Raw genomic sequence first — 14258 nt, forward strand, 5'->3', positions numbered from 1 at the left:
TGCATGGTTTCAGCTCACACCCCATTAGGGCTCCCCAACTCCCCAACCCTGGCTCAGGACATTTTCGGTACCTTAGGTGAGTCCAAATCGTGAGCCCCAGCCCAGCCTCTGCCCTCAATCTGAAGGGTGAGTGGCCCAAGCTCCCACTGCTTCCCACTGAACCCAACATATAGCAAACATGTCATAAATCAACCCTGACCAGCTGGGTGCAGTGGCTCACACCTGTAATCCCAGCACTGTGGAAGGCCGAGATAGGAGAATCACTTGAGGCCATGAGTTTGAGATCAGCCCAGGCAACAAAGCGAGACCTCATCTCTACAAAAAAGGAAAAGAAAAAAAAAAATCAGCCCTGACAAGAATGTGGCTCCAAGCAGGCAGTCTTCCCATGCATGCTACTCCTTCCTCCCGGTGGTTTCAAAAAGTGCCTGATCATCAGCCTCCTTTGGGAGCCCAGTTGAAAATAATACATAATGCTGGCTGGGTGTGTGGCTCATGTCTGTAGTCCTAGCACTTTGGGAGGCTGAGATGGGTGGATCACCTGAGGTTGGGAGTTCAAGACCGGCCTGGCCAACATGGTGAAACCATATCTCTACTAAAAATACAAAAATTAGCCCGGCGTGGTGGCAGGCGCCTGTAATCCCAGCTACTCTGGAGGCTGAGGCACGAAAATCACTTGAACCTGGGAGGTGGAGGTTGTAGTGAGCTGAGATTATATCACTGCAGTCCATCCTGGGCGGGAGAGTGAGACTCTATCTCAACAACAGCAGCAAAAAGAATACAGAATGCTGGACCCCTCCTGTAGAGTTTGGTTAAGAAAGTCTGCATGGGAACACAGACCTTTGTATTTGCCTCACCCATGGGTGAGGCAAATCACCAATCACTTTTGGAAGTACTGGGCTAATCCCCAGAATTGCTAGCCTCTGGCATTGTTACCACCTGCCCATGTGTTTGGTAAGAACTTTTCAAGGAAGGAGAAAGTAGAACTGAAATTCAGTTCCATGCAACCTTTCCCAGAATTCTCAAACTAGTGGCTGCTTCTTATTATTATTATTATTTTTTTTATGAGACAGGTCTTGCTCTGTAGCTCAGATTGGAGTGCAGTGGCACATTGTGGCTCACTGCAACCTCTGCCTCCAAGGTTCAATTCTCCTGCCTCAGCCTCCCAAAGTGCTGGGATTACAGACATATGCCACCATGCCTGGCCTTCAAACTGGTATTTAATCTGATGCAATTTTAAGACATAAAATACATTTTTTTAAATGAAATGAATTAGTTACCAGCATTTAAAAACAGATTTCATGGTCAGATACAGAAGGACAAGTATGATTTCACTTTTACGAGGATCCTAGCATAGGCAAATTCATAGGGACAGAAAGTAGACTAGAGGTTACTAGGGGATGGAGGAAGGGGCAAAGGAGGAGTTATTACTCAATGAGTACAGAGATTTTATTGAGAATGATGAAAAAGTTTTGGGTAATGGTTGCACAACATTGTAAATACATTTAACATCACTGAACTGTACACTTATGAATGGTGAAAGTGGTAAATATTATTTATATTTTGTCATGATTACAAAATACAGATTTCACATAAAAATCTGGATTTCTGATTTCTCTTCAAAGAAAAAAAAAAATGAATCTGCCACCACCATCTCATGCTTTGTATATGTCAATGATTGGTGGGAGCGGAAGCAACTGCTGCCTTTAGGTAGGGTGCAAACTCTCATGTTGATTGGGACCCCACCATGCTCCAGTGTCACTTTTACTAGGCCTGCCTCAGCATTTATATGGCCTGGCTGGCCCCCATAACCATTTCAGAGGGTGGTCCCACACCTACCCCATCTACCTTCTGTCACTACTAGCCTTGTTCTCTGCTCCCAGCCCTTGTCTACTTCTCTCCTCCAATGCACAATAGGAGGCCAGAAAGTAGACAGTCATGTGAACAAGCACTCTGTGTGTTGTCAATAGCAATAACAGTCAGTAGAAGTGAACAGAAGAGTTTGCCTTCACCTCCCCAAACTTCTCTCAGACCTTGAAAGCCCTCTGACATTAAGAGATCCAAAATGACAACCCTGGATTGCAACATACCCAAGTGGTCATGACTCTGCAGCAAGACTAGGCTGATCACATACTTTATGACTGTGACTCCCAAGTCAACCTCAGAAACTCTCAGCCTCTCTGGGTGATACCATATGATCAGCCAGTCTAGCAAACACAGCCTCCTCAAGGCTGGAGTCACTTTCTAGAGCCCTTCTTTATCTGCCATGATCTGATTTCCACTGCTGAAATACTATCATTGTTCTAGACCTGCACTATCCAACTAATTATGTTTATCCAACTGGTTAACCTAGGGGCCATTGCTTATTGGGTTGTTATAAAGCCAAGATGTTATAAAGATGGCCAGCCATCTGTAAGCATAAAATACACACCAGTTTCCAAAGACTTAGTAATGAAAGTAAAATCACACATTACGAACTTTATTATATTGACAACATGTTGAAATAATATTTTGGATCTATTGGGCTAAATAAAATATAATCCTAAAATTAAAAAAGAAATATATATATATATATATATATATACACACTACAGTTTGAATGTGTCCCCAAAGTCCATGTGTTAAAAACTTAATACCCAGTGTAACAGTGTTGAGAGCTAGGGTCTTTAAGAGGTGATAATGTGGCTGTGTATGGTGGCTCATGCATGTAAATTCAGCACTTTGGGAGGCTGAGGTGGGAGGATTGCTTGAGCCCAGAAGTTTAAGACCAGCCTGGACAACACAGTAAGACCCCATCTCTATAAAAAGTAAAAAATTAGCCAGATGTGGTGGTGTGTGCCTATAGTCCCAGCTACTCTGAAGCCTTAGGCAGGGGATCACTTGAGCCCAGGAAGTTGGAGCTGAGGTGAGCTGCAATCACTCCACTGTACTCCAAGCTGGTGACAGAGTGAAACCCTATCTCTTAAAAAGAAAAAAAAAAAGGTGATAATGTGATTATTGCAAGAGTGGACTCATTATCATAAGAGTGGGTTTGTTATAAAGGTCAGTTTGGCCGCTCTCATTCTCTGTCACCCATGCGATGCCTCCTGCCATGTTGTGATGCACTAAGAAGGCCCTCACCAGATGCAACCCCTTAATCGTGGATTTCCCAGCCTCCAGAACCATTAGCCAAATTAATTTCTGTTCACTGCAATTTACCCAGTCTGTGATATTCTGTGATAACAGCATAAAACTAACTAAGACAGAAAACTAATACTGTGAAGTGGTCTGACGCCACAACAAATACCTGAAAATGTGGAAATGGCTTTTGAACTGGAAAGGGGTAGAAGGTGGAAGAATTTGGAGGATCTACCATGAATGGAACATTATGGGCAATTCTGGTCAGGGCTCAGATGAAGAAAGAACTTTAAGAAGAGCCTAAAGCTTCTCAGGGATTACTTAAGTGATCCTAATCAGAATGTTGATAGAAATAATAGACAGTTGTAGACAGTAAAGACCATTCTGATGAGGTGTCCGATGGAAATGAGGAACAAGGTATTGGAAACTGGAGTAAAAGCCATTCTTTTTATCCACTTGCAAATAACTTGACAGAATTGCGTCAGTGTCTAGGAATTTGTGGAAGACAGAACTTAAGAGTGATGAACTAGGATATCTGGTAAAACCAATTTCTAAGCAAAATATTGAAGGAGCTGTATTGCTACTTTAAAGCACATATAGTAAAATGTGAGAAAAGAGAAATGACTAAAAGATGGACTTTGTAATGAAAAAGAAAGCAGAGCAGAAAGATTTGGGAAATTTGAAAGTGAGCCATGTAGAGTGAAAAGGTCTGTAGGAGACAAACCAAGCGTGTGGCCAAGCAAACATTTGCTAAAAATCTTAGTCTAGACAGAAGGCAACCAGGTATATTCATCAAGACAATGGGAAAAAAACCCTGAAGATATTTCAGAGATTGTCTAAGCAGGCTAGGACCTTGAGGACAAGTGCTATGGTTTGGGTATGATCTGAGTTTGTCCCCACTTAAACTTATGTTGAAATTTGATCCCCAATGGAGTGGTGTTGGGAGGGGGGGCCTAGTGGGAGGTATTTGGATCATGGGGGTGGATCCCCCATGAGCTGATCTAATGGAAGCAGGCTCTCACTCTCACAAGACTAGATTAGTTCCTGCAGGAATGGATGAGTTCCCATAATAGTGAGTTGTTATAAAGCCAAGAGATCCCTTGGGTTAGGCCTCTTTGCATATATCCACTTGCCCTTTGACCTTCTCTGTCATGTTATAATGCATTATGAAAGCTACATCCCCCTGCTGTCTAGGACATTCAGTCAGACTTGCCAGAAGCCAGGGCCATGCCCTTGAATGTCCCAGCCTTCAGAACAGTGAGGTAAAGAAAACTTTTCTTTATAAATGACCCAGTTTCAGGTATTCTGTTATAACAACACAAAATGATCTAAGACAGATAATTTGTACTAAGGAGTGAGGTCATGACATAAAGATAGAAGCATTTTTGGAACTGAGTGATGGGCAGAGGTTGGAAGAGTTTGAATGAATAGGCTAGAAAACACCTGAATTGCTGTGAACAGGGCATTAAGGGTAATTTTGATGAGGGGTCAGAAAAAGACAAAAAGATGAGAGAACGTTTGGAACTTCTCAGAGATTGGTTGGATGGTTATGACCAAAATGCTGATAGAAATATGGACAGTAAAGGCCACTCTGATGAAGGAAAGTAGTGTTTATTTGGAAACTGGAACAAAGGTCACCCGTGTTACACCATAGCAAAGAACTTGGCTGCATCATGTCCATGCCTTAGGGCTTTATGGAAGACCAAACTTAAGAGTCATAACCTAGGACATCTGGCAGAAGAAATTTCTAAGCAGCAAAATGCTCAAGACACAGTGTGGTTACTCTGGCAGCTTACACACAGCAAAGGAGTGACCTAAAGGTGAAATTTGTAAGAAGCAGAGCATTAAAATTTAGAAAATGTGCAGCCTGGCCATGTGGTAGAGAATGAAAGAGCATTTTCAGGAGAGGAATCTCAGGGTGCAGCTGAGAGACCTTTTGCTAAAGAGATTAGTGCTGATAGAAGGAGGCCAGTTACTAATAGAACAATGGAAAAAGGGCTCTGAAAGTGTTTCTAAGGTCTAAGGCCATTCCTCCTATCACAGACCCAGAGGCCTAGGAGGACAGAATGGTGGGGTACCATTGCCCTGAACCACCTCAGGATGCTTCTCCTAGCTGCTCTGGCCAGAACAGTGATGGCCCAAATAGCCCCAGGTACAGCTTGAGCCACTGCTCTGAAGAGTATAAGCTGTGAGTCTTGGTGGCATCCATGTCCACATGGTACTATTGTGCATGCATGTGGAATTGAAGAGTGGTGGGCATGGCAGCTTCCACCTCGATTTCAGATGATGTATCAGAAAGCCTGGGAGCAGACTAGGCACAGTGGCTCATGCCTGAAATCCCAACTCTAGGAGGCTGAGGTGGGCAGATCACTTGAGCCCAGGAGTTCAAGACCAGCCTGAGCAAAATGGCAAGAGCTAACCAGGTGCAGTGATGTGTGTAGTCCCAGCTACTTGGGAAGCTGAGGCCAGAAGACTGATTGAGCCTTGGAGGTCAAGGCTGCAGTGACTTGTGATCGCACCACTGTCCTCCAACCTGGGTGATAGAGTAAGACCCTTTGTCAAAAAAAAAAGGGTAAAGGAAAAAAAGAAAGCCTAGGAGCCTAGGCAGAAACCTGCCATGGGGCAGAGCCACCACAGACAGCCTCTACCAAGGCAATGCCAAGAAGAAGTGTGAGGTCAGAGCTTCGGTAAAGAGTCCTCACTAGGACATTGCCTAGCAGAGGCACAAGGGCAAGGCCACTGCAGGACCCCAGAACTAGAGTCACTGGCAGCATGTGATCTCAGCCTGGATAAGCTTCAGGCATTTGGTTTCAACCTGTGAGCACAGCCATGTGGGCTATGTCCAACAAAGTCACGGGGAAAGGGCTGTCTGAAGCATTGGGAACCCACTCCTGGCACCAGCGTGTCCAGGATGCAAAACATCAGTCCAAAGGAGATTATTCTGCAGGTTTAAGGTTTAAAGTCTGCTGGGCAGGGCTTGGTGTGGCTTGTGCCTGTAATCCAGGCAGTTTGAGAGGCCAAGGTGGGAGGATCACTTGAGCCCAGGAGTTTGAGACCACTGTGGGCAACATGGCAAAACTCCATCTACCAAAAAATACAAAAATTAGCTGGGTGTGGTGAAGTATGCCTGGTCCCAGCTACTTGGGAGGTTGAGGTGGGAGGATCACTTGTACCCAGGTGGCAGAAATTGCAGTGAGCCAAGAACCCACCACAGCAGTCCAGCCTGGGTGAAAGAGCAAGACCCTATGTTTGAATGGCAATTTTACCCAATGTCTGTGTACCATTGTATCTTGGAAGTAAACAGCTTGTTTTAGAGTTTAAAAGTTCATAGTTGGAAGGAATGTGCCTTGAGTTTCAGACGCAATTTTAGACTTTGAACTTTTGAGTTGATGCTGAAACAAGTGTATTAGTCCATTCTCACATTGCTATGAAGAAATACTGGAGACTGGGTAATGATCAAGAAAAGAGCTTTAATTGGCTCATGGTTCTGCAGGCTGTATAAGAAGCATGATGCTGGCATCTGCTCAGCTTCTGGGAGGCCTCAGGAAACTTACAATCATAGGGGAAGTCAAAGGGGAAGTACACACATCGCCTGGTCAGAGTAGGAGCAACAGAGAGAGGGAGGAGTTGCTGCATTCTTTAAACAACCAGACCTCATAAGAACTCACTATCATGAGAATAGCTCCAAGGAGACAGTGCTAAACCATTCGTGAGAAATCCATTCCCATGAACCAATCATCTCCCACCAGGCCCCACCTCCCATACTGGGGACTGCAATTCAACATGAGATACGATGAGGACATAGCCCCAAACCATAACAACAAGTTAAGACTCTTGGGACTATTGAGGTGGAATGACTGTATTTTGTATGTGAAAAGGACATGAGTTTTGGGGGGCTAACAGCAGAATGCTATGGTTTGGATATGATTTGAGTCTATACCCACCAAAACTCATGTTGCAATTTGATCCTCAATAGAGTGGTGTTGGGAGGTAGTCCTTGGTAGGAAGTGTTTGGGTCATGTGGGCACATCCCTCATGAATAGCTTGGTGTTGATCTCACAGTAGCAATTTGTCACTCTCATGAAACTGGGTTGTTCTCAAGGGAATGGATTAGTTCCTAAGGGAGTGGGTTGTTATAAAGCTAGGATGCCCCTGGGTTATGCCCCTTCATATGCATCCACTTCCCCTTTGACTTTCTCTGCATGTTAGGACACAGCACAGAAGCCGTTGCCAGAAGCTGGGGCCATGCCCTTGAACTTTTCATTTTGCAGGACCATGAGCTGAAGAAATATCTTTTCTTTTCTTTTATTTTTCTTTTTCTTTTTTTTAGATGGAGTTTTGCGCTGCTGCCAGGCTGCAGTGCAGTGGCACAGTCTCAGTTCACTGCAACCTCTGCCTCCCGGGTTTAGGCAATTCTCCTGCCTCAGCCCCCCAAGTAGCTGGGACTACAGGCACGCACCACCACACCCAGCTAATTTTTGTATTTTTTAGTAGAGATGGGGTTTCACCATGTTGGCCAGGCTGGTCTTGATCTCCTGACCTTGGTAATCTGCCCGCCTTGGCCTCCCAAAGTGTTGAGATTTCAGATGTGAGCCACCGCGCCTGGCCACCTCTTTTCTTAATTACTCGGTCTCAGGTATTGTTACAGCAACACAAAATCAACTAAGACAGCAAGTTTCCAGAGAATCAACATGGGACGTCAGCATTCACTGCCCAGAGCTGCCTTGGAACTCTGTGCCCTGCATTTTGGCACAGCACCCCTTGGCTACCCTAGCCATGGCTCAAGTGGTCCCAGGTGTGGCTTGATCTTCTTCTCTAGAAGGTACAAGCCATTAACTTTGGTGGCATCCACCTGGCGCTAATCTGCAGGTGCATAGAGTACAAGAGTTATGGGCCATGGTGCCTTCCATCTAGACTTCAGAGAATGTCGTGAACAGCTTGGGGGCTCAGGCGACTTGTTCCAGGGGCAGAGCCACTGCAGAGGGCTCCCAAAAGGGTAATGCCTAGTGGAGCCATGAATTGTGGCCATCACCAAGACCCCAAAACTGTAGAGCTACCAGTGTGCAACACTGGCCTGGGAGAGTTGCAGGCATGAGACTCCAACTGTGAGAGCTGCTGGGTAGACTGAGCCCAACCAAGCTGTTTGACATAAAGTCAAAGAAGATTATTCCTCAACTTTAAGACTGAATGTTGTTTTCCCTGTTGAGTTTTGCACTTACTTGGGACCAGTTACCCTTTTCTTCTTGACTATTTCTCCTTTTTGTAATATCTATCCTATGCCTGTACCACCATTGTATTTTGAAACATATAGCTTGTTAGTTTTGGGGGGTTGTTTTTGAGACAGGGTCTCTCTCTCTCTGTCACCTGGGCTGGAGTGCAGTGGCATGATCACGGCTCACTGCAGTCTTGACCTCCTGGGCTCAAGCTATCCTTGTACCTCAGCCTCCCAAGTAGCTGGAACTGTAGGCATGTGCAACCATGCACAGCTTTTTTTTTTTTTTAATGTCCAGGCTGGATTTTGTTAATTTCATAGGTTCAGCGGTAGAGAGGAATTTGTCTTATTATGAATTGTGCCCTGAGTCTCCCTCATGTGGGATTTAGGTGAGACTCCAGAATTTGGGCATTTGAGTTGATGCTGGAACAAGTTAAGACTTTTGGGGATATTGGGATAGAATGAATGTGTTTTGTCCAAGAGAAGGACATAAATTCTGGGGGCCAGGGACAGAATACTATGGTTTGAATGTGTCCCTTAAAGTTCATGTGTTGGGGGGGCCAAGCGCAGTGGCTCATGCCTGTAATCTAAGCATTTTGGGAGGCTGAGGCAGGAAGATCACTTGAAATCAGGAGTTCAAGACCATCCTGGCCAACATGGTGAAACACCATCTCTACTGAAAATAGAAAATTAGCTAGGCATGGTGACAAATGCCTGTAATCCAAGCTACTCCAGAGGCTGAGGCAGGAGAATTGCTTGAATCTGGGAGGCAGAAGTTGGAGTGAGCCAAGATCTTGTCTGTGAACTCCAGCCTTAGAGGACAGAGTGAGACTCTATCTCAAAACAAACAACAACCACCACAACCAAAGTTCACGTGTTGGAAATCTAATTCCCAGTGTAACACTGCTGAGACATGAGACCTTTAAGAGGTGATTAGGTCATGAGGGCTCTACCTTCATGAATGGATCAATGTCATAACAAGGGTGCATTTGTCATAAAAGTCAGTTTGGCCCTCTCTTGCACTCTCTCGAACATGAGATGCCATCTATCATGTTATGACACAGCAAGAAGACCATCACAAGATGCTGATCCCTTGGCTTTGGACTGCCCAGCCATTCAAACTGTAAGCCAAGTAAATTTCTGTTCATTATTAATTACCTAGTCTGTGGTATTCTGTGAGAGCAGCATAAAACAAACTAAAACATTTACTAAAACTAATTTCACCTGTTATTTTTACTCAAACAAATGTACATCTTTAATGTGGCTACTAGAAAATCTAGTCACATATGTGATTTGCATTTGCGGTCTGCGTTATATTTCTATTGGTCAGTGCTATTTCAGACAGATAGCCGTGGTTTCTAGAGAATTGGTTCTGTAAAGTGACTATATACTTCTAAAAGTAAACTGATTCTCTCCTATTCTATTTCTGGATTGCACTGTGCTATGAGCTACCTGGCAAAGTCCCCTCACTACGTCCATCCTCCAGGACTCTCACCCAGGTTAGGACTGACCTTGAATATCTCTTTTAGATCCTACATCTCTCTTGTCCTATATCACCAAGGAAACAAAGTTTTCTTTCAATCCTTGCACAATCACAATGTATGCATTGTCATTTAAAACCCCACACAGCTCATCTCCCTTTGAAACAATGCTACAAGTTTTGCTAAAAATTCCAGGCTGTTATTACCGGGGAGCTACCGGTCAGAGCATACCAAGAAAAGGGAAGGGCCTCAGCTGTATTCTCCAGGTTCACCTTCCCTCTCTCTCCTCCGCTCTGGATTCACTGGTTTCTTCCTGCTAGAGACTTCACCCTCACCTTCTTGACAAGGCAATCGCTGTGCTAGGTTAGAAGAGGCAGAATCAGCTCTTTAGCGGCAACTTCAAAGGAAAACAAGTGCTAGACCCTTAAACTAGACAGACTGCTGGAAAATATCACCAATAACCCTGGAGACACAAGGGGAAAAATTAAATCCTCAGAATCTGCCTTTTCTCTTTTTACATATATGCTTGATCCACAAGTAATACTGGCCTAGTGAGAGTGGCTTTGAAGGTAGACTGGGTTTAAATTTCTCTTTTACTACCCAGTAGCCATAGGACTCTGGATAAAGTTGGAAGATTTATCTGGGTCTCAGTTCCCTCTCCCGCAACAATGGGGACAATTTCACCTACCTCACAGAATTGTTGAAAGGAGTAAGTTAAATAATGGATGTAAAGGTACTTTGCATAATAGTAGGTGTTTAATAGATACTAGCTTCTTTTCCCTTCTTTACTCTTTCCCATAGTAATGAGGCAAAGAAAATGCTAAAAACCTCATGTACCACTGAAAATAAACCCTCTGTGCTCTGATCTGTTTAGTTGTTGTTGTTGTGTGTGTGTGTGTGTGTGTGGATTTTTTTTCTAATATAATCTGAATCTTGGCTCCTGGTACAATTTTTTAAAACCTGGTATAGTAACTCTTCGAAGGCAAGAATTATCTTTGCAACCCTAGCATGCTGTCTTGCAAAAGACTAGATAAATACTTGTCGAAAGGAAGAATGTCGGATTTTTTTTTAAAGGTAATCAGTTATTTAATTAGATTATTAGGACATTTAAAATACCAATTTGTGAGGATAAATTCCATTTGTCAGGGCAAACAGACCGCAGGTAGCCCTGGAGCTGAGGAATAGCTTTGATTTTTGGTAAAATTTGTGAGTCCACAGCTTTCTGATCAATCTTGCGCTGCTCTGTAATCTCGTATTTCTCTTTTTCTGTGTCGAAGATCTCACCTTCCTGGTGTCTGGGCTTCTGCAGCTTCTACTTCTTGAAGTGAGCATCAGTAAGATGTTTTGGGATTTTTACATTGCTGATATCAATTTTGGTTGAGGTGGCAATGACAAGTTTCTGGTGCGTTCTTCGCAGAGGAACTCGATTGAGGACCAGAGGTCCAGTCACAGGTAATAAGCCACTAGCCAGCTGCTTCAGGAAAACCACCCTCTTGCCCCTGTGGTGTCCAGTGAGGATGATCAGAATGGTCCCGGGGGTGATGCTGGCTCGCAGTTTTCTCACGTGCTGACTAAAGGGTTTTTTTTGCTGTGGCTCAACAGCTTTTGGGGCATGTCTTCAGTAGGATAACACCTAGGCATTTTGTGAAGTTTAACCACCCAGGTACTGCCGTTTTTGTCACCACCAACTGGTTTTGTAACAGTTGCAAGAATCTTCTCCTTTTTCTTTTCAACCTTGGATTTAGCGGCTGAGTACTTCCTCTTGTGCATGGACTTTCTGGAATGCATGGTAGATCGGGAATACCTGCCAATTCCTCTGACAAGAACAGGATTGCAGCTGCAATGGGGCTTCCCCTTCTTGGGCTTTTTAGCCTTGAGGTACCCTTTTTCACTTTGCTACCAGCATCAGCCTTCTTGGCTTCAGGTTTCTTCTCTTTAGTGTCCAACTTCTCAACTTTTTCACCCCCCATCTTGCAAGATGGGAAAGAGCAGAATGTCGGATTTTAATGCAAGCAGAAGGTAGTGCACATGTGGAGTATGGAAGAAGCATTTAAAGACAGATGTCAGAATTACCGGAGTACAAAGGTTATGGTGATCTTTGTGTCAGGGTCAAAATGAAGTGACAACCTTCCAAATGAACAGAATGGGAAATTTGCCTTGACAGAAGTTTTGTAAAGTTTCTGTTTTCAGACAAAATATGTCTAAATGAAAGTTTACATTTTCTAAATGAAATTAATAGATAGGCGGAAATAGGCCAATGAGAAGAATTAGGATGACCAATCCTTTGTCAAACACACAGCCAGGACCCTACGTGCTCAGAAAGAAGTGAGACTGAGAGGCAGTGGTCTGGCTAAAGGGCGTTTGCTTTAAATACTCCCATAAATATTTGCTTCAAGTATTTGGAGATGCCGTTCAGGTTCACAACCTGCCCAGCTTTCTGGATCATAACCACACTGAGATGCAAAGAATTTGAGCTTCTTCTTGCAATAAGAAGGAAAGAGAAAAAGATTAAGACACGAATTAGCCTTTCTAGGCCTTGGAAACTCAGAGCGAGATTTCTACTCCATCCTGCTGGACTTGGCTCTAAATCCCAGGGAAGGAGTTTGGCACAAAGCATTGTTCCCACTGTCCTGGCTTCAGCTGTGTATAAAACAAGGTAAAAACAGTGCCAAACACCACCAGGCATGGCTCTGCAATTCTATGCAGTACAGGAGATACCGCACTCTAGGAAAGCTGTTTGGTCCAACTGAAAACACTGCCAAGTTCTGATGACACCAGAGAGTCTGATGCCCAGGGGCTGCTGCCAGAGAAATAAGAGCATTCCTGAAGTTACAGGTCTAAGTTGGTGGACTGACACAGGTTCAGAACAGTGAAGGTAGAGTACGTTCTAGAAGCATGCTTTCCACTGCGGCAAGAGCAACTGTGGGTGAAGGAGCAGGCCCCCCTGCTTTTGTGTCCCACCTCTCTTACAGCATCACAATCACTGCCCGTCACACACAGTCACAGTCACCCAGAGTCACAAACACTGCTGAACAATCAGAAAATTACAGACTCCCACACCCAGTAGTTAGGTGCAATCTAAAACACGACCCTCTGAACATTCACAAACTCTTCTACCTACCTGATTGCCAAAGACAGCCACAGAGCAGGCTGTGGAAACCTCATTAGCCCCGAACCAGACGGAAGCGATGCGGGAGGGCATGCCCAGGATGAAAACCTGGGCCACGGAGCAGATGAGCTGGCCCACCACGGTGACGGGAAAGAGGTGCGGCCGCAGGCTGCCCAGCTTCACCCAGGCTCCCAGGCAGTTGAGAGCCGAGCCGGTGAGAGCAATGGTGCGCAGGCCGAACTTCTCCAGCAGCCAAGCCACCAGCAGGAGCAGCGGGATGTAGGTCAGCATGTAGCACATGGACAGCCAGTCAATGGCAAAGGCGCTGACCCCGTAGAAGTGCATGAAGATGTTATTGATGGAGCTGTACTGGATCCACTGGAAGGCGTTGCACATGGAGTAGCAGCTGAATACCAGAACCACTGCCCAACGGCGCCTGCTCACCTTGATCACGCTGAGGTTCTCGGGGCCCGAGCCACTGGAGCGAGCCAAGCCACTGGGTTGCGCTAAGGCACTGGGGTGGGCCGAACTGCTGGGGTGGACAGAGACGCTGGGGTTGATGGAGACGCTCGGATGGACCGAGACGCTGGCGTCCGCTTGGAGTTCGGTCTCCGGCGCAGGGGTGTCATCGCGCTCTTCCTCGTTGGGACCTTCATTCACCATGGCCACAGTCTCCCCTGGAATCCTGGAGAAGTGGTGAGGACTCCGGCAGTCTTAAGGGACAGTGGCCTCCGCTGGTCTCAGAGTAGAAAGGACACTTGCCTATCCCAGAAGATACAGAGAGACTCGAGGCTGCGTAAAAGCTGCGAGTGGGGATCCCTGCGCTCACCCCCAAGCTCCTGCTCCTACTTTTCCTTGGGGAACCTCTGTTCCCACCCGCGGCGATCGCTGTCCCAAGGCCGGCCGCACACGCCGCAGCCGGCTCCGGACCGCTCCTGCCCTGGGTCTCCCCACAAGGCGTTCCTTGTGCAGGCAAAGTTCTCTCCCAGCGCAGCCACTTCGCCCGCAGAGTCCTCTCGGGGCCAGCTTGGGGCCTCGCCCCCTCGGGCACACGTGACCGCCCCGCCCCCGTCCTGGCCGTCTTCCCCCACCCCCCCCCACTCCACCCCCAAGCCGGTGTCTCTTGCCTTCTCGAGCCCGGCCCGCCGGGCAGCGCAGTTGTTTCGCCACAGCTTGCGGGATGCATTCCTCCCCCACGCCCCGGGCGTCATGGAAACCGCCCGGTTAACCTCCACCCCTTGAACTGTCCCCCAAATTCATGTGCCACCCGCTGTCATCGGACCCTGCAAAAAGATCCGCCTTTTCGAGGTAATCGTTCCCCAAAATAGAGCTTCCCCAGTGC

At 46.0% G+C, this 14258-nt stretch overlaps 1 protein-coding gene across 1 annotated transcript in view; it reads right to left on the reverse strand.

Annotated features, from left to right (window-relative positions):
• FLVCR2 (FLVCR heme transporter 2) overlaps window positions 1–13996 on the reverse strand; it is a 63353-nt gene extending 49357 nt beyond the window's left edge. The window contains exon 1 of the mRNA XM_032287247.1: window positions 12929–13996. Within this exon, the coding sequence (XP_032143138.1) occupies window positions 12929–13579 (651 nt within the window). The 5' untranslated portion in view covers window positions 13580–13996. The remainder of the gene's footprint in view (window positions 1–12928) is intronic.
• Between the last annotated feature and the right edge of the window lie 262 nt (window positions 13997–14258).

Source organism: Sapajus apella, unplaced genomic scaffold, assembly GCF_009761245.1.
Source record: "Sapajus apella isolate SASKATOON/1434 unplaced genomic scaffold, GSC_monkey_1.0 scaffold20, whole genome shotgun sequence".
Taxonomy (NCBI): Eukaryota; Metazoa; Chordata; class Mammalia; order Primates; family Cebidae; genus Sapajus; species Sapajus apella.